At 43.9% G+C, this 25,900-nt stretch overlaps 1 protein-coding gene across 1 annotated transcript in view; it reads left to right on the top strand.

Annotated features, from left to right (window-relative positions):
- Positions 1 to 547: 547 nt before the first annotated feature.
- The window catches only part of SHROOM4 (shroom family member 4), a 49,421-nt gene continuing 24,068 nt past the window's right edge, over positions 548 to 25,900 (top strand). Inside the window, exons 1-4 of the mRNA XM_030807438.1 lie at positions 548 to 923; positions 5,912 to 6,046; positions 8,569 to 11,059; positions 16,566 to 16,627. Coding sequence (XP_030663298.1) covers positions 5,991 to 6,046; positions 8,569 to 11,059; positions 16,566 to 16,627 — 2,609 coding nt within the window. The 5' untranslated portion in view covers positions 548 to 923; positions 5,912 to 5,990. The remainder of the gene's footprint in view (positions 924 to 5,911; positions 6,047 to 8,568; positions 11,060 to 16,565; positions 16,628 to 25,900) is intronic.

Consider the following 25,900-nt stretch of genomic DNA (forward strand, 5'->3'; position numbering starts at 1 on the left):
AATGGGCACCTTTTCTGGAGTTGAAGTCTCTGGTGTAAAATTGGGTTTTCTTTGGATCTGCTCAAGTCCCCACAGGAAGTGCAGACCCCTGTAAATACATCTGAAAATGTTTGTGAGCCTTCGTATCTCACCAGGACCTTCACCTTGGAAAATCTCTCAGTCACTTGCCCCCAGCTGCATAAAATCAGCTGGAGTGCTACTCCTCTGGACCTGGAGGCTGCTGGTCCTGGCTTATCTGTACTTTTCTGGGGCCCAGAGGACCTGCAGAGATGGCTGGGTGGGGTCAACTCAGTCCAGGAAGCACAGGAATTCTTTTAAGTGTATGTGTCTGGGGTATTTTTCTCTCTCACTTACGTGTATTTTTAAAAATTCTTTTTAGACACCCGCTTTATCTTTCCCAAACATCATTTCCTTGCTCCTTTCCTGAGTTCTAGCAGTGGCTGGGGGCCCAGCTTCCTTATTGGCCTCTGAGCTGCCGAGGGGGTGGGCCGGGGCTCAGAGGAGGTTGGAGTAGGGAGCGGGGGGCTGTTTATGCTGCTGGAAGTGCCTTTCATCCTTCCCTTTGCCACCAGGGTGCTGGTTGGTTCCTGGAGCAGCGTCTTCACTCCTATCCAGCTCTTGACACTGGCTTTCGTTCCCTAAGGCTGTGGCCATATCTAGGTCCATCCAGGCTGATGGTCATACCTTGCCTTCAGTGCTACTCCTTCCTGTTCTTAGAACTGGAAATTGACTGTGCCTGAGCCCCTTGGATCACACTCAACATCTTGGGCTGATGGTCCCTCGCCCCAGAAGGTCTTAACTGGAGGGCAGATGGGTCCCAGCTAAGGGAGGACGCTGGCTGGAGGGTTTGTCAACGAGAGTCTGAGCTAGCCGGATACCCCGCTGTCTCCCAAGCCATCTCTCCACCCTGGGCAACTTCCATGGTAGGTACAGCCAGTAGCCATGGCTGCTGCCACTCTTCCCCCTCTTGCTTGCTTTCTTCAATATCTCTTTCTTTTTGCTTCCTAAGAAAAGCATTTTGGAGCAATGAAGGCTGGGATGTGGTGTGTGCTTATTGATAGTGCCTGAGCCAGCCTTAGGAGAAAGGCAAGCACTGGGGTCACTGCCTTCACATCTTGGCCTAGAGCTGCATGGTTGGTCGTAGGCATTTTCTTACTTTTCTGTTTGTTTCTCCTCCTCTCTCTCCCCACTGCCTATGGAGGGAATGGTTTCAGCTCTAGGACTAATGAGACCTCCCTTTGCTGACTGCTTCTTGAGGGAATTGCTATGGGAAACCTCAGGAATACAGGCTTTTTCAGACAGACTCTTCCTTGGAGAGGAGGGGCCGTGTGGTATCCTAGGAAAAAACTGGAGGATCTGAGTTTCATTCCCAATTCTGCTGGTTATTAGCTATGTGCTCTTGGCAAATCACTTAAGCTTTATGTATCTCTGGTTCTCCATTTGTAAAGTGGGGATAATAACTTTTACCAGCTAGACATAGTGGCTCATGCCTGTAATCCCAGCACTTTGGGAGGCTCAGGCAGGAAGATTGCTTGAGGCCAGGAGTTCAAGACCAGCCTGGCCAACATGGTGAAACCTCATCTCTACAGAAAATACAAAAAAATTAGCCGGGCATGGTAGCATGCACCTGTAGCCTGTAGTCCTAGCTACTCAGGAGGCTGAGATAGAAGGATAGCTTATGCCCAGGAGTTTGAGGTTGCAGTGAGCTATGAGTGTGCCATTGCACTCCAACCTGGGCAACAGAGCCAGAGAGGCCTTTTCTTAATAATAATAACAATAATAAAACTGTTTCACATAAGGTGAGAGCGATGATTAAATCAGTTAATGCATGTGAAATGCTTAGTGCCTGGCACATCTTAAATGTTCAAGAAGTGGTCCTTGCTGTGTGTTTTCTTTAAGTTTATACAGTATGTCAGGCACTATGCTGATTGATTTCACACATGGGACTGCATTTAATCCAAAACATAACTCATGAAAAACAGATGGTCATCTTCCCCATTTTGCAGATAAAAAATCTGCAACTCGCAGAAGTGACTTGCCCGTGGCCACACAACTACAATTTGAATGCAAGTGTGCACTGACTTCAAGTCTAGGGCTATTCCAAACTAATAATAGGCCAAATAGCAGACCATATAGGTAGTTTATTCTCCTGTCCCAAACTAGGGTTAGAAGGCTCTAGCTCTGGCTCCAGCTTCCTCTGTTTGGATTTTTATTCTTCCAGCCTTTAGTTTTCTCTGTGTCCTAAAAGCCCCCACTTCCCTCTTCTGTCTACTTTGGGATTGTTTCCTACTCCTGGAGAGACCCTAGAAAGAGTAAGGGGCCAGCCAGGTGTGGTGGCTCACGCCTGTAATCCCAGCACTTTGGGAGGCCGAAGCGGGTGGATCACCTGAGGTCAGGAGTTCGAGATGAACCTGGCCAACCTGGTGAAACCCCATCTCTACTAAAAATACAAAATTAGCCAGGCATGGTGGCACATGCCTGTAATCCTAGCTACTCAGGAGGCTGAGGCAGGAATTGCTTGAACCAGGGAGGCGGAGATTGCAGTCAGCCGAGATCGTGCCATTGCACTCCAGGCTTGGCGACAAGAATGAGACTCAGTCTCAAAAAAAAAAAAATAGTAAGAGTCTTTGTAAGGTATGTTTCACAGTGTGGCAAGGTAGTGGTATAGTAGAACCTCAACAGTGGACAGTACCCTAGGTGTGGGTACTCCTGAGCCATCAAAAGGTACAAGTCTGAGCTAATAACCATTATTATAGTACCTGCTACTTACTGACCACTTGCTGTGCATCAGGCTGTGTCCCAGATGCTTTGAGAATACTATCTCTAATCCCTACAGTCACCTAGCCAGATAGGAATTATTGTTTCCTTTCTCAGATAAGAAAACTAAAGTTCAGATGGGTTAAGCAACTTACAGATACACACATCTAAAGTGGCAGAGGGGATTTGAACCTACATCTGTCTCACTCATTTTTCACCCATTGCCTACTGGCTTGGTATAGTTGGTGAGATGAGACTGACACACATGAAATGATGATGGGCAATATCAAATATCATATTATTATGGACCCATTTGTGAGGGCTAGATTACCCTGAACAAGCTTCCTGGAGGAGATGGTACTTGAGCAGTACCTTGAAGAACAGGTAGGATTTAGGTTAACAAAAGGAGAGGGGGCATTCCAGGCAGAGGGAACAGTCATAGTCATAACTATGATTGGTCGAGGCCTTGCCAGGCCTGATTCAAAGCACTTGCATTGTCTCATTTGATCTTTCAACAATCCCATTTGGTACTATTATCCACGTTTTACCGCCATGAAAACTAGGGCTCTGAGAAGTGAAGTCACCTGTCTAAAGCAACAGAGCTAATGAGTGGTAGAGCTGGGATTCAAACAAAGGTGGTCTGACCCCAGAGCCTGTGTTAGATCGACAGGAATATCAACAGCAAAGGCACAGAATCAGGAAGGGACAGAGCTGGTTGCAGGGTGTGATTGGAGCAGAGACATGAGAGATTGAGCTGATGGGTAAAGATAGCTTATTGAAGACTTTGAAACTCTGATCTAGTTTACGTTTGATGTGGGACAGAGTAAGAAATAGGGAGCCAGTGAAGATTCTTGAATAGGAGAGTACCCCAATTCAGGTGGCGTTTAACATGATATGACCTAAAAGCGGCGACTGGAGGTAGAACAAGGGAGACAGGCTGACAGACTTCTGCAGTATTTGGGGCATAAAGTTTCAAGGCCTGGACTAGAACAGGAGCTGCTGGTGGTGGGTTCTGGGAGAAGAGCTGTGGTTCTGTCTAATGGCCATAGTGAAAATGGAGGGGGGGTAGGGAGAGAGAGAGAGAGAGAGAGCGAGCGAGCAAACCAGGGCCAGAGAAACATCATAAAAAAAAGAGTCAGTAGAACTCAGTGTGGGATTGGATGGTTAGGGAGAAGGTGACACCAAGGCTGACTGCCCTCACTTTAAACCCAGAACTCCAGAATCCTAAATATGGAAAAAGGCTTGAAATAGGAAGGATACCCTGTTCTCCACTATATCCTCAGTGCCTAAAAGCGCAGGACATAGTAGATACCCAAGGTACATAGTACTACTACTGGTAGATCCTTGACAAATAGTTGTTGACCGGATAACTACCTGGTAGCAGCAGCTGGAGAGATTTCCCGGCAGTGTGGCTTTGTGTGTAGGACTCCAGAGCACGCATAGCCCCCAAGGTCTCCTTGTGCCTTCAGCCCCCACTCTGGGCACTCTGAAATCAATAATAGCACAATGTGATTACAAAGCTAGGGGCTTCACCTGGCTTTCCTCCGCTTAAATCTTAGCCACTGTTGCTGACCTGTGGCTCTACTTCCTGGCCTTTGACAAACAGCTTCTCCTGCCCTTCCTCTTATACCTCCTGGTCTGTGTCTGGCCTATTACCACTCAATCCTTGTTTTCCCCAGTATCTTTTTAGGCCTTAGCCCTCTAGAGCCTTGTACTACTGAGCTCTTCTATGCTTCTGCTGGGGTGAGGGGCATTTCCAGCTAGGATGGAATCCTCCAGCTTGAGTGTGACCATGAATGCTCCTGGGAGGTAGAGAGCTGCTTTATCTCATGATATAGCCAGCTTGTTGAAGGCAGGGGCCCTTATCCTATTCAACCCTGTACTACCAGTGCCTAGTCTGGACCCTGGCACAGTAAATATGAATAAATTGATGAAAAGAATTTATCTATTTACTTCTGTGTCATCTACTTATTTATCGTGTTTCTTTTACTCTGCCATTCATCTCTTTCTCTATCATCCATTTCTCTCTACTATATATTTCTCTACAATCTTTCTCAGAGTTTTCTCTTTTTCTGTCATTTATTTTCCTTCTATCACCTCTCCTTCTTATCTCTATCATTTGCCTGGCACTTCCAGCATCTCTGTCTCTCCATTCTCTCTCTACTCTCCCTCCTTCTGTCATTCTCCCTCCCATCAATCACCTTTTTATCTCCTGGCATTATCCATGCCCCACATGTACTCTTCACCACACTACTCTTCCCCACTTGCAAGGGTGGCAACCGCTCATGCAAAGTATGCCAGGAGACAGGGATGGGTCCTGTATGTGGCAGTCAGTGCAAAAGTTGTGGCTGCATTCAGGGCCGTGGCCTCAGGCCTATTTCCCTTTATATACCCCTGACCTGCTGAGCAGCCAGTCTTCTCTGTCAGCCTAACATGGTGCATTCACCACTTTGTTCTATCTTCCCTCACAGGAGTTGGGGCTTCCTGCCACCACTTTGCCTACCAACTCAGGTGTCTCACCTCTGTAACCATCTTATCTTTCACTCTGTCAATACCTATCCCATGCTTTGTTTGAACCAGCTCTGTCTCTCCTATTAGTCTGTAAGCTCTCGAAAGCAAAGACTGTATTGGATTCATCTCTGTAATCCCAGAGTTACACGTAGAGGACACACAGTAAACATACAACAAATGCTTATTCAATGAATGGCTAAAAATTGGAGAATTGACAGCCCAGTGTTGACCTGTTCAAACTTTTCAATCACTTGCCCATTCCTTTCTCAGAGAAAAATGGGAAGATTGACCAGATCGATTTTCTTTCTCAAAGAGAAGTGAGGATGTGCTCACTGTTCATTGGGCAGCAGCACTCATTTATTCCACAAATATTTATTGAACATCTACTATGTGTCCGGCACTGTGATATGTGCTCAGGATACTCTTGTGAACAAAGCAGCCCTATGAAGCTGACATTCCATATCTCCAGAATGAAGGAGACTTGAGAACGAGGAGCTCAGGAGGGCCACTAAGATTCCCACACCAGTTCCTTGCAAGATGTTCTACTTTACTGAAGGAAAAGAGGGGGTGGGGCGGAAGCTGCCTGGGAAGTGATTTCAGCTCTGGTTCCTTAAGCCCACTTCCTGTCCCTTTCTTGCTGTAGGAGGAACGCCCCTGTCAGTAGGCCGCACTCATGGCATGTGGCCAAGCTGCTGGAGGGATGCCCTGAAGCAGCCACCACCATGCATTTCCCTTCTGAAGCCTTCAGCTTGTCCTGGCATTCCGGCTGCAATACAAGGTGAGTCTAGAGCCCTCCCCTCAAGACAGGCTGGAGGGTAGACAACTTGGACACTCCTCCTCCTCTGCTCTAGTCCCTGTTGGATGTTAGAGCCTCAAGTACTATAAGGTAAAGGAAAGTGGGAGTCCAGAGTACCTGAGTTCAAGTCCTAGTCTCTTGCTAACTCTCTGTGATTTTGGGCTAGTCCCTTTCCTTCTGGACAATGTTTCCTTGAAATACTTCATTGGGCTTACAAGACACCACACTGTCCTGCTTTTCATCCTATTTCACTAGCTGTTCATTCTCCGTATCTCTTTTCCTAATTCCTTTCATTCTCCTGTCTCTTAATGTAGGAGGACCCCAGGGCTCAGTTCTGGCCTGCCTTTCTATCAATGGCAACTCACTGGTGCCCTTATCCGGTCTTTATTACCTCTGTCACATAGCCAAAGCCTTCAAAATAGGGACCTTCCTGAATAACCATTGTTGAAACAATTGCCCAAGAGGCAGACAACGTTTTGTTCAGGCTGAGAGCCAGCAAAGGTGCTGCCCTTCACTGCCTTTTCCCTTCCACAAGAGCTTCCCTCCAAGAAGGGATTTCTGTTGCAGGTTCAGAGAAACTAAGGGTTGAGTTTACCCCAATTCGGTGACTTTATTTGGAAACCAAGGGCTCAGGGCAGAGGCAGTTTTGTTCTGGAAGAATATGCAGAAACATACTTTGACATTCTTGAGCTTGGCTCCTGTTTGAGTGAGGATTTGTTTTTGTTTTTGTTCTTTTCAGCAGGAATAGTGGTGGAGTGGGTAGCAGGTTCCCTTGCCAACAAGAAATTGATGGATTCTTTGCCCAGAGAACAAGTGAGCTGACTGACTAAGGGGCAAGGCAGGGAGCAAGAATGAGCAGAAGCTGACCTGAGGGCCTCATGGGCTGCTGCCACAGTTCAACTCTGGCTTTCTAGACTATGGCCTTTCTGAGAGCAGCCTGCAACCTCTGGGGTTCTAGTCAAAGGGAGTTACTGGCATGACTTGGCTCAGTTTGGCTTTGTGTGTGGGAAATGGTACTTAAAACTGAAGATTGCATCTGATCCTAGCCCTTCCCTTGGTCTTCCAGGTTTAGCTTTGCTGTGGGAGTTGGGGGAGGCGTGTGTGGGCAGAGACCCCTATACTATCAATACTAGTATTAGAGAGGATCCTGATGACAAAAACTAATAATCAAGATAGTAGCAGCTGCCATGTATTGAACCCTTGCTAGGTACCTGGGCTGTGGTAAGGACTTTACATTTACTATCTGCTTTCATCTACACATCAACCCTCTGATGTAGCTATTACTATTATTCCTATTTAAAAGACCATATGGCAGTAGCGCTAAGACACTGGACTCAGGCCTGATTCAAATTCCAGCTGTGCTTCTTTAGCAGCTTAGTGAGTTTGTCAGTTTACTTTACCTCTCTAAGCTTAAGATTCTTCCATTGTAAAGTGTAGATAATAATCTGTCCCATAAAGATGGGAACAATAGACACTGGGGAATACAAAAGCGGGGAGAAAGGAGGTGGGACAAGGGTTGAAAAACTACCTGTTGGGTACTCTGCTCACTTCCCAGGTGATGAGTTCAATTGTACTCCACACCTCAGCATCATGTGTTACACCTTTGTAACAAACCTGTACGTGTACCTCCGGAATCTAAAATAAAGGTTGGAAAAGAAAAAAAAAAAAGATCTGTCCTTTTCAGCTTGAAATGAAACCTTGTAAAGTGACCGGCACATTGTACGTCCTCAGTAAATAGTCAGGATTGCTATTATCAAGAAAAGAATAGGGGAACGCCTGAATTACAGCCCTGTCTGTGCCAGTAGTTAGAGCTGGGTGTTCTTGAGTAAATCGCCACCTCAAAATCACTTCCCTTTGCTGGGCTTGCTTTACACCAGCGGTTCTCAAAAGTGTGATTGCTAGATGAGCAAGCAGTCCCAGCAGCACCAGCAGCACTTGGGAAGTTGTTGGAAGTATAAATTCTCAGGATTCACCGAGACCTAAAACTCTAGGATGAGGACGAGTGACCCATGTTTTAACAAGCCCTCCATGTGATTCTGATGCACATGCTCAAGTTTGAGAATCACTGACTTATTTACGAAATGGTCTGGCTACAATTGAATCAGCCCTTTAGGGCCCTTCTCTAATGCTGATATTCTGTGATTGTCTCTTTTGGCAGGGAGCCACATGCTGACTTCCTAGGGACAGGGACAGCCTAGAAGCAATTTCAGACTTGCTAATGTCAGGGAAATAGAGGATAACCCCCATAGAGTTCTCCCACTTTTAGTCTTTGGGGTGTTTCCCCATCTTTTTTCCATATATCATCTTGTGTCCCATTTTACTCAGCCCCTGAGGCACCCCAGTGTCCATCTTCTTCCCTGTTTCCCTTTCTTTCCTTTTTTTTTTTTTTTTTTGCCTACCCTCCTCTCATTTGTGGCATGGGTACCTCTGGGCTGGCCTGCCCTCTCCTATAGTAGGGCTGGCCATGACTTCGCTAACTAACCAGTATGCCCTGTGTCTTACAGTGACGTGTGTGTGCAGTGGTGTCCACTCTCCCGGCATTGCAGCACCGAGAAAAGCAGCTCCATTGGCAGCATGGAGAGCCTGGAGCAACCAGGCCAAGCCACCTATGAGAGCCATCTGTTGCCTATTGACCAGAACATGTACCCTAACCAGCGTGACTCAGCCTACAGCTCCTTCTCGGCCAGCTCAAATGCTTCTGACTGTGCCCTTTCCCTCAGGCCAGAGGAGCCAGCCTCTACAGACTGCATCATGCAAGGCCCAGGGCCAACTAAGGCCCCCAGTGGCCGGCCTAATGTGGCTGAGACCTCAGGAGGTAGTCGGCGCACCAGTGGGGGCCACCTGACCCCCAGCTCTCAGATGTCTTCCCGTCCACAGGAGGGATACCAGTCAGGGCCTGCCAAAGCAGTCAGGGGCCCACCACAACCTCCAGTGAGGCGGGACAGCCTTCAGGCCTCCAGAGCCCAACTCCTCAATGGAGAGCAGCGCAGGGCATCTGAGCCTGTGGTCGCCTTGCCACAGAAGGAGAAACTGAGCTTAGAAACTGTGCTACCCACAAGAAACCCTAATAGGTTCTGTTGCCTCAGTGGGCATGACCAAGTGACAAGTGAGGGCCATCAGAACTGTGAGTTCAGTCAGCCTCCTGAATCCAGCCAACAGGGCTCTGAGCATCTACTGATGCAGACCCCAACCAAAGCTGTTGGATCCCCAAAAGCCTGTGACAAAGCTTCCAGCATGAATTCCAACCCACTCAATGAGGCTTCTGCAGAGCTAGTGAAGGCTTCTTTTGGCAGACCTCCATATCTCATAGGACCCACAGGGCATCGCCATAGTGCCCCTGAACAGCTGCTGGCATCCCACCTGCAGCATATGCACCTTGATACCAGGGGCAGCAAAGGGATGGAGCTCCCACCCGGACAGGATGGGCACCAGTGGACTCTGTCCCCTTTGCACAGCAGCCACAAAGGGAAGAAAAGTCCATGCCCCCCTACAGGAGGAACCCATGACCAGTCCAGCAAAGAAAGAAAGACCAGACAAGTGGATGACAGGTCTTTAGTTTTGGGACACCAGAGCCAAAGCAGTCCCCCACATGGAGAGGCTGATGGACACCCCTCAGAAAAAGATTTCCTGGACCTAAACAGAACAAGCAGAGCAGGTAGTGAATTGGCCAACCAGCAACCCTCTGCCTCTGGCTCCCTTGTTCAACAAGCCAGGGACTGTTCTTCAACCACTAAAGTAGCTGGTGGCACAGAGGCAGGTGAAGAAGGGGACAGTGAGCCCAAGGAGTGCAGCCGGATGGCTGGAAGGCGAAGTGGAGGGACCCGGGGCCGCTCGATCCAAAACCGGCGGAAGAGTGAGCGTTTTGCTACCAATCTGCGTAACGAAATTCAGAGGAGGAAGGCCCAGCTCCAGAAAAGCAAGGGTCCCTTGTCACAGCTGTGTGACACTAAGGAGCCAGTGGAAGAGACCCAGGAGCCCCCAGAAAGTCCTCCACTCACTGCCTCTAACACATGTCTTCTATCTTCATGTAAAAAACCTCCCAGCACCAGAGACAAGCTCTTCAACAAAAGCATGATGCTCAGAGCTAGGTCTTCCGAGTGCCTCAGCCAAGCCCCTGAGAGCCATGAATCTAGGACAGGCTTAGAGGGACGAATAAGCCCTGGCCAGAGGCCTGGCCAGTCCTCTTTGGGGCTGAACACCTGGTGGAAAGCACCTGACCCATCCTCCTCAGACCCTGAGAAAGCACATGCTCACTGTGGAGTCCATGGAGGTCATTGGAGATGGTCTCCAGAGCATAATTCACAGCCACTTGTGGCAGTAGGCATGGAAGGCCCTTCCAACCCAGGTGACAACAAGGAATTGAAGGCTTCTACTGCTCAAGCTGGGGAGGATGCCATCCTCTTGCCTTTTGCAGACAGAAGAAAGTTCTTTGAAGAGAGTAGCAAATCCTTGTCTACATCTCATTTGCCAGGTTTAACCACTCATAGCAACAAGACTTTTACCCAGAGACCAAAACCTATAGACCAAAACTTCCAGCCAATGAGCTCCAGCTATAGGGAATTGAGGCGCCATCCCATGGACCAATCATATCATTCCGCAGACCAACCATATCATGCCACAGACCAATCATATCATTCCATGTCACCCCTTCAGTCAGAAACTCCCACTTACTCAGAATGTTTTGCAAGCAAAGGTCTAGAAAATTCCGTGTGTTGTAAGCCACTACACTGTGGTGATTTTGATTACCACAGGACCTGCTCTTACTCCTGCAGTGTTCAAGGAGCTCTAGTCCATGATCCTCGCGTTTATTGTTCTGGGGAAATCTGCCCTGCCTTGCTAAAGAGAAATATGATGCCAAATTGCTACAACTGCCGGTGCCACCACCACCAATGCATTCGGTGTTCAGTTTGCTATCATAATCCTCAGCACAGTACCCTCGAGGACAGCAGCTTGGCACCTGGCAACACTTGGAAACCCAGGAAGCTGACAGTGCAGGTAAGGACTTGGTTCTTGGGTGGGTAACCTTCATTATTGTCTTTGAGAGGAGATAGCTAGGTAAATCATTTAAAAATATAACAATTATAATTCCTTGAAACTCTACAGCACTGGCTCCAGTAGTTGTTAGCTTAGTAACCTTGAACAAGATACTCAGCCACCAAAATTGCAGTTGTCTCACCTTTAGAGTTAGATAAAAGTAACTTTTGCTTCATAAAATGGACACAACTGAGATTTATATCCTGACTATAAAATTGATATCTGAGTGACCCAAAGCAAGTCATTCAACCACACAAATTTGAAGTATGTAATTCTAAAGGGAAAAAATAATTTTTCCATCATAAAATAGCCAGTATTAAGAAGAGTCTCACTACCTCATCTCTAAAATGGAGGAATATCATGGCTGCCTCATGGATCACTTGTGAGAATCAAATGAGATTGTGTCTATGGAGTTCTAGGCCCAGGGCATTTTACAAAATATCACTTATTGCCTCCCATTTTCTACTTCAGAAGTATTTAGAGATGCAAAATTTGCAAATATCCCCAGGCTTTGCTTTCAGAGATCTGACTTGTTGGGTTTTTAAAAAGACAAATCCTTTCCCCTTTCTCCATCCTGTCTCTGTTGGAGACCCAGGTCTAAACTGGCTGCTCTTATATCCCGGTTATGACCTATTACCATAACACAAGCCACCACCATCCCCCAGGCTACTTCTGGGAGGACTCCCTAGGTCCTTGCCTACTCACTGCCAAATTACTTCCCCATGGCATCCCTGATGCCATCTTTTGGCCGGTGCATTCAAACCAGAAGTTAATTCCTGTGTTCAGCTGTTGCATACACAGACACTTTTGAAATGACTTAGTATCTGAATTTGCTCAATATATATCCTTGGTAAAAAGGAACTTCAAGAGTGAAAGAAGCCTTACACAAAATACTATGAACTCTACAGTTCCTTTTATATGAAATTCTAAAACAGCTATTCTATGGGAAAAAAAATTCGGAACACTGCTTGCCAATGGGAGGTGGCCCAGAGATTGACTGGAAAAGGGCACGAGGGAACTTGTGAGGTGGTGACAATGTTCTATATCTTGGTAAGAGTTGGAGTTAAACATATGTACCTGTCAGAACTCAACAAATGTATAGCAAGGCTCCTAGACAGCCAATGCACTTAGTATTTGTGCATTTCAGTGGAAGTAAATTTTGCCTAAAAATGTTGTAAACAAATATTAAACTTTATTTAATATGTATGCTGAAGTGTTTTTGAAGTATACTGCTGTATTCAACTTATGTTTTCAGCATACAAATCTTGTACATATTTTGTTATATTTGTCCCTGAGATTTTATGAAAGTGCCAAATCCTAGCCACTCAACCACCAGGGATATTTATCCCTAAGATTTTATGTTTTTAGATGCTATTATAAAGAGTATTATTTTCTTAATGTCAAGTTGAAATTCTTGATTACTAGTCTATAGAAATATAATTGAATTTTGTGTATTGACACTGTATCCTGCAACGTTGCCAAACTCACTTATTAGTTCTAATAGCTTTTTGGTGGATTATAAAACATTTTCTACATACACAGTCATGCCATCTGCAAATAGAATTTTGTATCTTCCTTTCTCCTGTATATGCCCTTTTCTGGGAGAGAGAAGAGCCTTATTGCACTGTCTCACCTTCAATACAATGCTTGGAGGAAATGGTAAGAGTGGACATTGTAGCTTTTTTCTTAATCTTTCACTATAAAGTTTGATGTTAGCTGTAGGATTTTTTTTGTAGGTGCCCTTTAATTGAGGAAAATCTCTTTTATTCTTAGTTTACTGAGAGTTTTCATCAGAAGTGGATGTTGTATTTTTTTTCACATGCTTTTTCTTTATCTATTAAGATGATCATATAGTTTTTCTCTTTTAATATACTGATATGGTGAATGACATTGATTGATTTTTAAAATAAATAGAAGCCTAGCATTGCCAGGATAAATCCCACTTGGTCATGATGTATTATCCTTTTATATGTTACTAGATTTGCTAATATTTTGTTAAGGATTTTGCCCTTATGTTTATCAGGGATTTTAGTCTATAGTTTTATTATAACATCTTTTTCTGTTTTTTATTTGTTTGTTTGTTTGTATCAAGGTAATGCTAGCCTTCAAAAATGAGTTGGGATGTATTCCCTTCTCTTTTATTTTCAGGAAGAGTTTGTATAAAATGTCTTCCTTAAATGTTTGCTTGAATTCATCATGGAAGCCATCTGGGCCTGGAGGTTTTTTGGTAGAAATCTTTTTAACTACAAATTCAATTTCTTTAATAGATTTGGGGACATTTAGGTCATCTATTTCTTCTTGAGTAAGCTTTAGTAGTTTGTGTCTTTCAAGAAATTTGTCCATTTCATTTACATTTTAAAATTTGTGGGGATATAGTTGTTTTCAACTTACTTTAAAATGCACCAAGAATTTAAGATGGATTGGTAGATGGATAGAGGAGTAAATAGAGACATGATAAGGCAAATATATCAAAATGTTATTTGTAGAATCTAGGTGCTGGGTATATGGGTGATCACTGTGAACTTCTTTCAACATTTTTGTATGTTTGAATATATTCATAATGTTGAAAAAAAGAGGAGAGGAAATACAAAATAATGGTTTTAAGGGCACCGAAGCTGGAACCAGACTGCCTGGTTTTGAATTTCTTCCCCCGAACTTACAATGCCTAACCTTTCCCATCTGAAAACATGGGGGTAGTAACAACACCTACTTCATAAGTTGGTTGTGGGGATTAAGTGATGTAACACATTTAAGACTCAGAGCAGTGACTGCCAGATTGTAATCATCTTATAAGTGAGTTATCATCTCTTAAAGGGATATTTTGGCTTAGCTTGAGAGACTTTTGCTGGAAGAAGGACTCACAGATAGACAGTAGACAAAGGGGGCTGAGATTGGGGGTGAGTGGGGCGGGGGAAGTGAGGAGATGACGGCTGCAGTGGTGTCAGCCCAGGACCAGCAACTCTATAAGAGAAGGAGGTACGATTTGCAGGTTGCAGCAATTGGCAGCAGTAATGCATGCGGCTGAGGCTGTGCCTATACCATGCCTCTATTTTTTGTACTCTGAGGGAGGGATACCTTGGGTTCCTAATGCTTGTTAGACCAGCCAAGCAGGTCTGCTTAGATACTAGGCATTCAGACACATGGATGGCTGCCTAGGAGACACCACATGCCCATTTCTGCCCGTCATCTGAACCTTCCACTCCTACTCCACCCCCCTCAAGAAATGGGAAAAACTTGCAGCATGGGTTAAGATGCCATAGCTCTGATGACTAAGGTACTTGTGGTGGTAGCTATCTGAGGAAGGGCTGACATCCTGCTCCTAATGCCCCTGGATGAGGTTGGTGAGCTAATTGGCTCCTGTTCAGTGCTGTGAAGACTGAAATCAGCATGCACTCACATCCTTCATACCAGCTTGTTTTGCATTCATTGTCAAATTATTTCACATACCAATTGTATGGGATAAGTTATAATAGGATCTCCCATTTTACAGCTGAGGAAGCTGAGAAAGCCAAGGCTCAGAGAGGTCACACATCTAGCAAGTGGCAGAGCCAGAATTTGAATAACATGACAGTAACGAGCATCTCAGTGTCTACTGGGCACCAGGTACTATTCTAGGTGCTTTACATGTATCAAGTCATTGAGTTCTCAAGTAATATTATTATCGTGATTATACTATTATATAGTTGGGGAAACTGAGATAAAGAGAAGTTGAATGGCTTGCCTGAGGCCGCAAGTGAAAGGCAGGTGTGCGATTTGAATCCATGCTATCAAGCTCCGGAGGCCAAGCTCCTGACTGTGCTACACTGCCTCTCCATAAGCTGATTGCAAAGCCCAGGCCCTCTCTAGTGTGGCTGGATGCCCTCTAGCAGTATCACTTCCACTGGGGCAGCAAGTTGCCATCACAATCTCCATTTGCAGCAAGCCGTGAGGATAACTGCCTCTTTGGTTCAAAGGGTGCAAGCAATGTACCAGGAACCTATGTGGCTTAGCGAAAAAAAGTAGAGTGACACTGTGGACCTGGGAAGGTGGTTGGGAGTTGGTATAGGACTTTGGTTTGGCCACTGCTATTTACTGAGCACGTCCACAGGGCTAGACAGGGCATGGACAGGAAATCCTGGCCCCCACTGTGGTTGAACAAGTAATGATGTCTTTGCAGGCAGGAACATCTCACAAGGGCATTGAGGCAGAGTCTAAAGTACAAGTGATTAGAGCTGTTCTGACATGCCAGATATAGGCAGGGACTGCTCTGGTCCTTTAAAAGCTGAAGCCAAGAAATAAACCTCAACTTTTCCATTGCTGCTAACATCCAGAGCCTCTTATGTGCCAAGCAATGTGCTAGGAGTTCTCTCTGCATATCTTATTTATCATCACTACTGGTCGCCCAGATAGGAAACTGAGGTGAGGTTCAAGGAGGTAATATGAATAACCTCAAATAACACCACTATTAAGTGTCTTAGCCAGTGTGACTGCACCAAGGATCTATGTTTATTCTGCTTCACCAGGCGTCTTACTTCCAGTAGGGAGACCTACTGGGGCAAAGGTAATAAAACTTTGAATGGGACTAATAATAGTAGCATTGGAGAAAGAGGGAATTTGGAAGATCAGTGAAATTTAGGAAAAACTCTGCATTCCCATTGAACTAAACTCTGAGTCTCTAGGTACGGAGTATTTGATACAAAGAGAGAATCTGAAAGGCTAATTTGCATTCAGTTTGGAGCTAAAATAGGAAGGCAGGGACAGTTTTACAAATGGCACATATGGCTTAGCCTAGAAAAAAAAAAAAGAGTTGCTTGGACATGGCCCTTAAGGAAAAAATGCCCAGGGCAGAGAGTCTGCTCCTGTAATGTAGGGACTGTGGCAACCTGCACTCATATTCCCCAGAGATGGGCCCACCTCAGCCCCTGCCAGCAGTTGTGGGCAGAGAAGGAGGAGCCACTGCAGTTGGAGGCGTGCTGGGCATACCTGCTGTCCCTCTGCCTCACCTGGGGAGAGGGTTGCTGCAGCCGGAGCTTCTGCCCTCAAAGCCCCTCTCAAGGATGAGGGCTTCCAAGAAGATGCCTTCTCTGTTGGAAGAGGCAGGAGGAATGAGCAGGTTCACCCAGCAGAACAAACAAAAAGACCTCCATGTCTCCTTGCAGGCAAGAGCCAGGGCAAACAGCAAACATACTAAACTGGTTTTTAATGTGGTTTGGGAAGGGAGTGGAGAAAGAGGGAAACAGCATTTCTAGACCATGGTGTCCAGGTCCCTAAGTGCTCCCTTAGTCTCTGCATGCCTGCAGCAGTTTAGCAAGCCTCCCGACAGAAAGGCAGCCCTCCAGGTACACATTTCTCAGCCTGCGTAGCAGAGTAGAAGGAACAAGCTGGGGGGCTGGGCCAGACACCGGCTCCTGACCTCTTCACATTTTTGAGGCCATCTAGATACCTGGCTGCTCAAAGCTTTCTAACTTATCAGGACTTTTCTTTACAGGAATTTCCTGGGGACAAATGGAATCCAATAACAGGAAACAGGAAGACCAGCCAGTCAGGGAGGTAAGTGAGCGCTCAGGGAGTTGGGGTGGGTTGGTGCCTCTGGAGCTTCTATAGAAATTGCTAAGGTCTTTGGTTTGCTTAGTTTCCTTTGAGGAAACTGGCCTGGTATCTAGACTAAGGGCTTGATGCCATAGATATAATTCAGCCTGTCCCCCTGCCCCGCACACTCCTAGATAGCTGGGTACAGACCAAATTGATTGCTAGGACATTTTGGAATACGCAAGTTTCCTCTCTTAGACTGAGACCCTTGAGAGAGGACACCATACCTTGGTCATAGCTTTATTCTCTGTACCTAGCACAGTGCCCGACACAGAGAAGTTGCTCAGGAGGTATTTGTCATTTGCTTGCCAAATGAAGAAATGGAACCTCCTCCACCATTAATGGGTGAAATGACACAAAAGTAATAATGCTAGCTAACATTTCTTGAACACAGTGCTCTATTCTAGACCCCATTCAAATCATTTTACAAGTATGTATTTATCACTATGACCTTATGGGGTTGGTAATATTAGTCTCTCCATTTGACAGAGAGAAGAAATTGAGACACACAGAGATACATTCATTTGCCTAAAGTCCCACAGCTAATCAGTTGACTAGACCCAGGCGGTCTAGCTTCAGGGACACTATACTACGTTACAGTGTTTCTCTGAAATGGTTCTTTTACTGATTAGTCAGTGAAATAAGAGGACTTTATTGAAAACCTAGTATAGGTCCTGCCTTTTTCTGGGCAAGGTGAGAAATACGAGCAAAAGAACAGCAGGAAGCACAGTGCCTGCCCACAGCTTGAGCAGGGAAGACTAACCCACACAAAGCTAAATGGCAATAATAATAAATTACCACTTGCCAAACCACCTATGTGCTGCAAGCCAAATTACACATATTATCTTATGCTTTATCTTCCCAACAACTCTGTCAGGTAGGTATGATTATAACCGGGGCGGTGGGTCTCAGAACTTGAGTGCACAATTGAAACACAGATAAATAGTTGGACCCGACCCTGCATCCTGAGAGTGATTCAGTAAGTGGGGAGTGGAGCTCAAAACCTGCAGTTCTAACAGGCTCAAACAGCATCTGGGTGATGCTGATGCAGCTGGTCCTGGGATCCAGTTTGAGAATTGCTAACTCAGATAAAGGATCACAGTCAGAGAGCCTAAGGAATCTACTCAAGGTCTCATAGCTAGTAAAGGGATACGCTAGGAATTAAGCCCAGCTTTTACTTTCTCACACAAGTTGACAGAAGATGAAACCCTGTCAAATACAGGGCTTAAGAAGCACCTGGCACCTGGTAAGGGGGCAGCACATGGTAACTATTACTGTACACTATTTAAGTTCATGGAAGGATAAAAACAACTGAGGGTTGGTAGCTGTAAGAGGAAAGGCCCATAGAGGAGACTAAGCAGGGTGTGTTGGAGGAATAATCCCCACTGGTTAAGTTCTGGCCTTGGAGTCGGTTCTGCCTGGGTTCAAAGCCAGATTCTTCTACTCACTAGCCATGTGGCCTTGGCAAGTGCCTACCTGCCTGCCTCTCTCCCTCTCTCTCTTTCCCTTCCCCCCTTATTTATAAAATGGGATAAGAGTATCTATCTCAAATGTTTGTTGTTGTGAGGACTAAATGAATTAATAAATGTAAAGCATTTAGAGCAAAACCTAACACCATAAACTCTCAGGAAATGTTATCTGTAATGAGGAGGAAGAAGAACAGCAGCAGCAGAGAAGAAAGGTGAGTAGTGAAGCACTGGACCAACCTAGGCAGGCCTTGACCAGCCTAGGTAGACCAGCCTAGGTAAACCTAGATAGGATCATGAGAGCAATGAAAGGTTACCATCAGGTAAGTGATATGATAAATGTGGCCCTTTAGGCAACTTTGCAGTGTTTGCAGCCTAAGTGGGTTGAAGAGGGACCAATTAGGAGAAGTGATCTGGCCATGACAGAATGTGGCCCTGGATTGGGGAGGCAGAGGTGCGATAGAAATGGAGCAGAAGGAATAGATAAATAGGTGTGATATTTGGGGGAGGGGAGTTTGTTTATTGTGAAAACAATATTACAGGAAATTAAAAACAGAAGAAAAAATAACCTTATTGTCACCATCTTAACACCTGGGTTGTTTTCATTTCCCTGTCAGCTTTATCTATAGGTATAGAGATTTTTCTAAGCATGATTATAATAACCATGTAGATGTAATTTTGTGTGCCCTGCTTCTTTTTCCTCTCTAAGCATTACTTGGTAAACAACTTTTCATGTTGCTATGCAGGCTTCCTCAAGTCATAATTTTTAGTGGCCGTATAATATTTCACCAGCTTAATGTGCTCTAATTTGCTTAATCATTCCCAAAGTGTTGGGTAAATAGGTTGTTTCCAATTTCTTGCTACTATAAAGTAATGCAGCAGAAATAGTTTGAGTCGCTATAGCTTTTTTTCTTATTTTGAATTATCTCATTAAAAACAATTATGTGGAGTTGGGTTTACTAGTGCAAAGAATATGAACATTCTTATGGTTCTTCATAGATCTTACCAAACTGTTTTCCCCACGAGATGTTTTACATGCCATTAGCAATATACGAGAATACCAGTTTTCCAAAATTATGTCACCATTGAAAATTTTCTTTTTCTAATGCCATACAGTTTAATGGGACCTATTACAGTTTTAATTTGCTTACTTTGATCATTCTAGTTTGAATATTTTGTGTGTCTAATTAATATATTAATATCTGTATTGCTTCTCATGTGAATTATCTCTTCAGATTATTTGCTCACAAATATGTGACACCTTTTGAGGGCAAAGTAGAGAAAACTTGGTGACTAGAACTTGAAGAGAAAACAGGAAATATATCTTAGCCAAGCATGAGATAGTACACACATGTAGTCCTAACGGCTCAGGAGGCTGAGGTGGGAGGATCACTTGAGCCCAGGTGTTCGAGGTGGCAGTGAGCTGTGATCACATGACTGCATTCCATCCTGGGTGACAGAGCGAGACCTGTCTCAAAACAAACAACAAACAAAAAAAGATAAAAAGATAAAACACAACTCTGAGCCCCAGTGACTTGGAGAACGTTATTGGCATAGATGGGGCAGTTGAGAAGGGGAGCTGGAGCTGGTTTGGTGAAGATGCTGCTAAGTTTGAATTGGGATATGTTGTATTTGAAGTTAGTGGAAGATACAAGTTTTGTTTAACTTTTTGAGGAACTGCCCGTTTTCTAAAGCAACTGCGCAGTTTTACATTCCCACCAGCAAAAGAGAGTTCCAGTTTCTTTTGGCTAATTTTACTACAATGATTAATTGTTACCGTGTGGTTTTTAAAATGTTTAAAAAGGGGCCCGGCGCGGTGGCTCACACCTGTAATCTCAACACTTTGGGAGGCCGAAGCTGGCAGATCCCTTGAGGTCAGGAGTTCGAGACCAGCTTGGCCAACATGGTGAAATCCTGTCTCTGCTAAAAATATAAAAATTAGCCAGGCATGGTGGCAGGCGCCTGTAATCCCAGCTCCTCAGGAGGCTGAGGCAGGAGAATCGCTTGAATCTGGGAGGCGGATGTTGCAGTGAGCCAAGATTGTGCTACTGCACTCCAGCCTGGGCGACAGAATGAAACTCTGTCTCAAAAGAAAAAAAAAATGTTTAAAAAGGAAGATGTTTAAAAATAATAAATTAGCTGGGAAAAGGAAAGAGAGAAATAGCATGATAGAGGGAGCAATTGGGTTTAATTTAGTAGTTCTCAAAATGTGGCCCCAGGCCCAGCAACCTCAGTATCACTCTGAGAACTTGTTAGAAATGCACATTCTCAGACCATACTCAGACCTACTGATTCAGAAAGTGAGGATGTGGCCCAGCGATCTCTGTTTTAACAAGCCCTCCAGGCAATTCTGACGCAAGCTAAGTTTCAGAACCACCAGTTCAAATGAAACTTCAGTCAGGATCTAGAAAACTGAATTAAGTTTAAAACAGAAAGGAAAGCTCAATAGAAAAGGAAGTATTGACACTGAAGATGGAAGAGGCAGGTCCCAATTAAAGGTCTCAGGAAACATGAGAAGGACTAGGAAATGTCCAGGGCATAGATGACATCTGTGAGGAGAAATCCTGATAGAGTTTCCCCTCACACCTTCCCCCACCACCACACACACAAATTTTAACATTTACTATGTTATTTCTGTCACAACTGGAATCATGAGTGTAGGTGGAAAAATCAAATGTATATTCTTAAGCCACTCTCTTTGCCTGGAAGCCTGCAATGAATTGATAATTTCAGGTAGTTATACTCTTAGTTGTCTTCCTCCACTGTTATTTGGTTTTCCATGAAGAGAATGTAAAAATTTTAATATTAGCAGGAGGGATAAAAATGGTGAGTAGATCTACTGGGAGAAAAAGCTACATTACTGTGATATATTTAAAAGCCAAAATAAGTTATTTTCTGGATTATCTCTCTTGGTTTTCTGTACCTATGATTGCCTGCTGTGACCCTTTCCATTTTTTTCACTTTGCACAGAACTTTAGAATGTGTAGGGTGTTTTTATATGCATGACCACAGTTAATCCTCACAACAACACTGAGGTTAAACCTTATTTTTCCCATTTTACTGATGAGGAAGCCAAGACTCAGAAAAGGTATTATACCATTAACAGCAGCAACAACAGGTATAATAGCTAACATTTATTGAGTGTTTATTCTGTGTCAGACACTGTTGTAAGCATTTCACATGAAGTATTTTATTATTTATAATAACCCCATGAGAGCATTACTTGTTTATTGACCCAGTTTTGCAGATGAGGAAATCGACTCACAAAGAGATTAAAGTCACTTGCCCAAGGTCAAACAGGCATCTGACTTCAGAGCCCATTACTACTGGGATTATACAGCAAGTAAGTGACCAAACTAGAGCTCTACTTAGGATTTTCCATTCTCAGCCTAGGGTTCTCTTCCTTCCCTTTGTTACACCACATCATGAGCAGAGTGTGAAATACCCAGTACAGAGTTCCTATTTACTGATTGAGTGAAAGAATATGGGTAATTCAGAGTTGAATCTGATTTCATTAGGAAGAGTACACTTTTCAGGAAGCCTTTACTACCTAAGAAGAATGCAGCCTTCAGAGGCTCGGAAGGATTTGTCACAGGTGTAACTAAGTGAATTTAAATACTTAGGTATTAATTTAATGCCAGGCACACAAAACTTATTCAAGGAAAATTATAAAACTCTAATGGGAGAAATAATATGAATAAATGCATAGTATATACTTTAATTTAGGAAGACTAAATATAGTAACGATTACAATTCTCCCTAAATTTAATGTGTAGACATAATGTACTCCAATTAGAGTCACCATGGGATACTTTATAGAACTTGTCAAATTTATACTAAAATTTATCTGGAAGAATAAGTAAGTGGGCAGAAATACCAAAGAGTGCATTTATTTTAAAAGTTAATGATGGTAGACTTACCCTATCAGATTTTAAAGCCTATCATAAAGCAACAATTATCAAAACCATATGATAGTGGGTTAAAAAAAGTCAAACAGTGATATTAAAAAAGAGCTTCTAGAAACAGACTCAAGCTATTTTAAGAATATAGAACACATTGGAAGCAACCCTGAACTGGGGAAAGCAATTACTATTTCTTTAAAAAATGTTGGGAATTTTAGATATCAATATGGAGAATAATTAACTTAGATTCATATCACATACTGTACAGAAAGTGGACCAGTAGAATCGCATATTTATTCCAGCTGTGGATGGAAGATAAATTTATGTCTGTTAAATGGAGGATATCATCAGAGACAAGATCGATGGATTCAAATATATAAAAGTTTGTGTGGGGGAAGCCTTTGTACAACAAAATGTAATAAAAAGCTAAGCAACAGAATGAGGAAAATGTCTGGGATCAGCATCACTGACAACAGTTGCCTGTCCAAAAAATATATATAAAAAATGGGTAGAAGGTCAGCTTTCAGATTTAGCTTCATAAGTGGGCAAGGAAAATGAACAGGCAATTTACACATGAGGCAATAAAGGGAGTAAAATCATTGCATGGAAAAGTACCACCTCTCTAGCAATTAAAGAAGTACAAATAGAAGCAACTTCAAGGCATCATAATCTGCTTATTAAACTATCAACAATTTAAAAAGTCAATAAATAGCAATTGTAAGATGCTACCTTGGCAAGGCTGTGAGGAAACGTGCTTCTGGAAACAATATAAATTGGTTTAGTCTTCCTAGAGGGCAATCTAGAAAAATGTGACAAGAGTATGTGTTTCTGGGTTTAGTCTTCCTAGAGGACAATCTAGAAATATGTGTTCATATTATTTGGCCTAGAATACCCCCAAGGAAATAACCTAAAAGGGAAAAAAATTATTTAAAGATGTTCATAGTAGTGCTTATTATAATCATGGAAAGAGTTTACCAATCTAATATATCATTATCTTGGAACAAAATAGAATAGCCACTAACAGTGACAGGTATACAAATGTTGGGTCTTTCCCAGAAATGAGTGGTTGTAATATTAACAAAAAAATAATAAATATGAAACCACATGTTGAATCTAATCTGATAGTAGCCATGCACAAAGAAAATTCAGAAAGGAATCTGGCAAAATGTAAATAGTTGGATATGAATGTACATGGTGTTCTTTAGGTACATGTCAAGTTGTTGGAATTTATAATTAAAAAGAAAATCTGAAGAAGAGGTGGCCCATGTTGGTTTGATATAGACCTGAGAAGTTAAAGATCAAGGGCTTTGTAAAAAATCCCTGTACCAATGACAGACAATGTTACTTACCAGACATGCTTACTCTCACTGCTAGCTAGAATTGGGTTTGCTAGAATTCTGCATCCACTAGCACTTTTGCTTACTTAAATCCACAAGAACTTTGACATCACCAGACCTCTACGAATCTCCAAATTTGTCACCACCACTACAACATAGTACCCCCTCGCACACACCCCCACCAATAAAAATTTTATTATCTGCCTCAGAACCATCCCTCTCTTAAGGCTTTTCCATTTCCCTTCATTTCTATCACTAGCACTAGTTTGCATTTCAGTGCTATTATTCACAAACAAGCACATTTTCTCTCTACCACAGTGACTGCATATGTATGTATTACTTGACAACAAATATAGATTGGGGTCATTGGAAAGAAGGAGCTAAGCTTCACCCAGGACAGCCCCAATAAAACAAGGACTTCTCTGATTTCTTCACAGGACACTTTGCATCAGCCTCCTGAGGACTAGAGAAGGTTCAGGGCAAGCACTGCCACTTGCATTTGTTGTTGCCAAGCTAATTGTTCATTACTTGAATTTCTGTGGACCCAGGGGGCAAGCAGGGGTGGCAGCAACAAGCTCTCTGGGTCCTTCTCCCCTCCCTGTGTATCCTCCTTGCATCTCACTTCCTGGATCTTGCAAATATTTCCTTCGGCAATAACCTGGGAGTGTCTGTTTCTCTTGGAGCAGTCTTACTTGGCTGCTGCGGGAAGGGAAAGGCGAGAGGGGTTGGGCCTGTGTGCTGTTGCTACTGAGATTCTGGAATGCCAAGCTATTGTGGTGAGCTTAAAAATAAAGTTTCCAAACAAGAAACTTCAAAAGGGCCGAGGAAGAGGTAGGAGGAGATTTTTCAGTCTCTGCAAATATTGGTTTTCATTTTCAATTCCTATTAGGCCAAAAAAAAAATATTTTAACAAAAAGAGAAAATCTGTTCTTCAGAAGAAAAGGCAACCCATGGAAGAGGAAAAGAGATGAACAACCCTGGTCTTGGCAGGCAATTTGCTTTTGTTTTTGAGATGTAGTCTCCTTGCTGATGTCAACAAAGCCCTTTCTCATAGTTTGCTTTCATGCTTCCTCCCCTTTCCTCGGTGAGGCGCTAAAGCCTTCATGGACGCCCGAGGATGAATGTAGCACAAGTACCTTTTGCTCTACCCCAGGAGTCCTTGCTTCCCTGAGATTATCTCTCAGAGACAGACGAGGCAGGTCTGGACACTGTGCTTTTTACTCGCTGGGAAAATGATTTATCCTTTTTAAGCCTCAGGAGTCTCATCTGCACACTGACAATAATGGTTGTTGTGAAGATTAATGGAAATACACACGTGAAAGTGCCTAACACGGGGCCCGACATTTGGCAACCAGAGTAGTCGATTGGGTGTGGTGGCTCACGCCTGTAATCCCAGCACTTTGGGAGGCCAAGGTGGATAGATCACTTGAGGTCAGGAGTTCGAGACCAACCTGGCCAACATGGCAAAAACCAGTTTCTACTAAAAATACAAAAATTAGCTAGGCATGGTGGCACATGGGGAGGCTGAGGCATGAGAATCACTTGAACCTGGGAGGCAGAGGTTGCAGTCAGCCAAGATTGCGCCACTGCACTCTAGACTGGGCAAGACAATGTCTCAAAAAAAAAAAAGAAAGAAAGAAAGAAGGAAAACAAGAGTAGTCCCTTTTCTTTAATGAAGCTCCTTGCCCTCCACCCCAAGGAAAGAATCCTTACTTGGTCTCAAAGCAGAGTTGCAAATTTCTGTACATTTAGGAGGCCTGATTCCCTTGAAAATAGGACTTCTAGAGGCCAACCAATATCCTTGGCTTGAGGCTGACACCCTTCAATGGAAGCCTCCCTTTCACCATCACCATTTTGCTTCAATTGTTAAAGCCAGGAAGACAGGAGAAATATTGGTTTTGCTCCCCTTTGATCTGGTCATCTTGCACAGTGTAATATTCAGCAAGGATTTGTTGAAGGAATGACTAGTACACACGTTGGCCCAGATGATCCCATTAAGGGTAACCCTTCCCCTTCTGGAGTTGGTCTCCTTCTGCCTGGTTGATATAAGTGACTCTGCAAGTCTCAGGCTACCCCAACACAGGGCAGGTGAGTGGGAGGGCAGTGGTTTTAAAATGAGGGCTGACGCAGAGAATAGCAATTCCCAAGTTGCCTTGTGCCCAGTACCTCCAGATAGGGTCACAGTTCCATGACTTGGGGCACCAGATGTCCCTAGAAGGGCATGTTCTTTTCTTCCAACTGTTTCTGGAGTTTATTACCAGGGTGGGGCGGGGGGGGGGTATTTTTTTAAGGCTAACACACGTAGTTAGTACTTAAACAAGACACATTTGAATATCCAGTCCTTTTGATTGTCACACTGCTCTTAACCCTAAACTTGCCTTTTATTATATCTCCCTTTTTAGTAGATAAGAAAAGTGAGTGAATGAGTCCAGGCTTAAACTCCTTAGTAAACTAGGGCCTCCTGGCTAGTCAGCTATGTGGTTGGGCTGGGACTTGAGGTCTCCTGGTTTCTTGGCTATTGAGCAGGGT

The sequence above is a fragment of the Nomascus leucogenys genome, chromosome X (genome assembly GCF_006542625.1).
Source record: "Nomascus leucogenys isolate Asia chromosome X, Asia_NLE_v1, whole genome shotgun sequence".
In the NCBI taxonomy this organism is placed as follows: Eukaryota; Metazoa; Chordata; class Mammalia; order Primates; family Hylobatidae; genus Nomascus; species Nomascus leucogenys.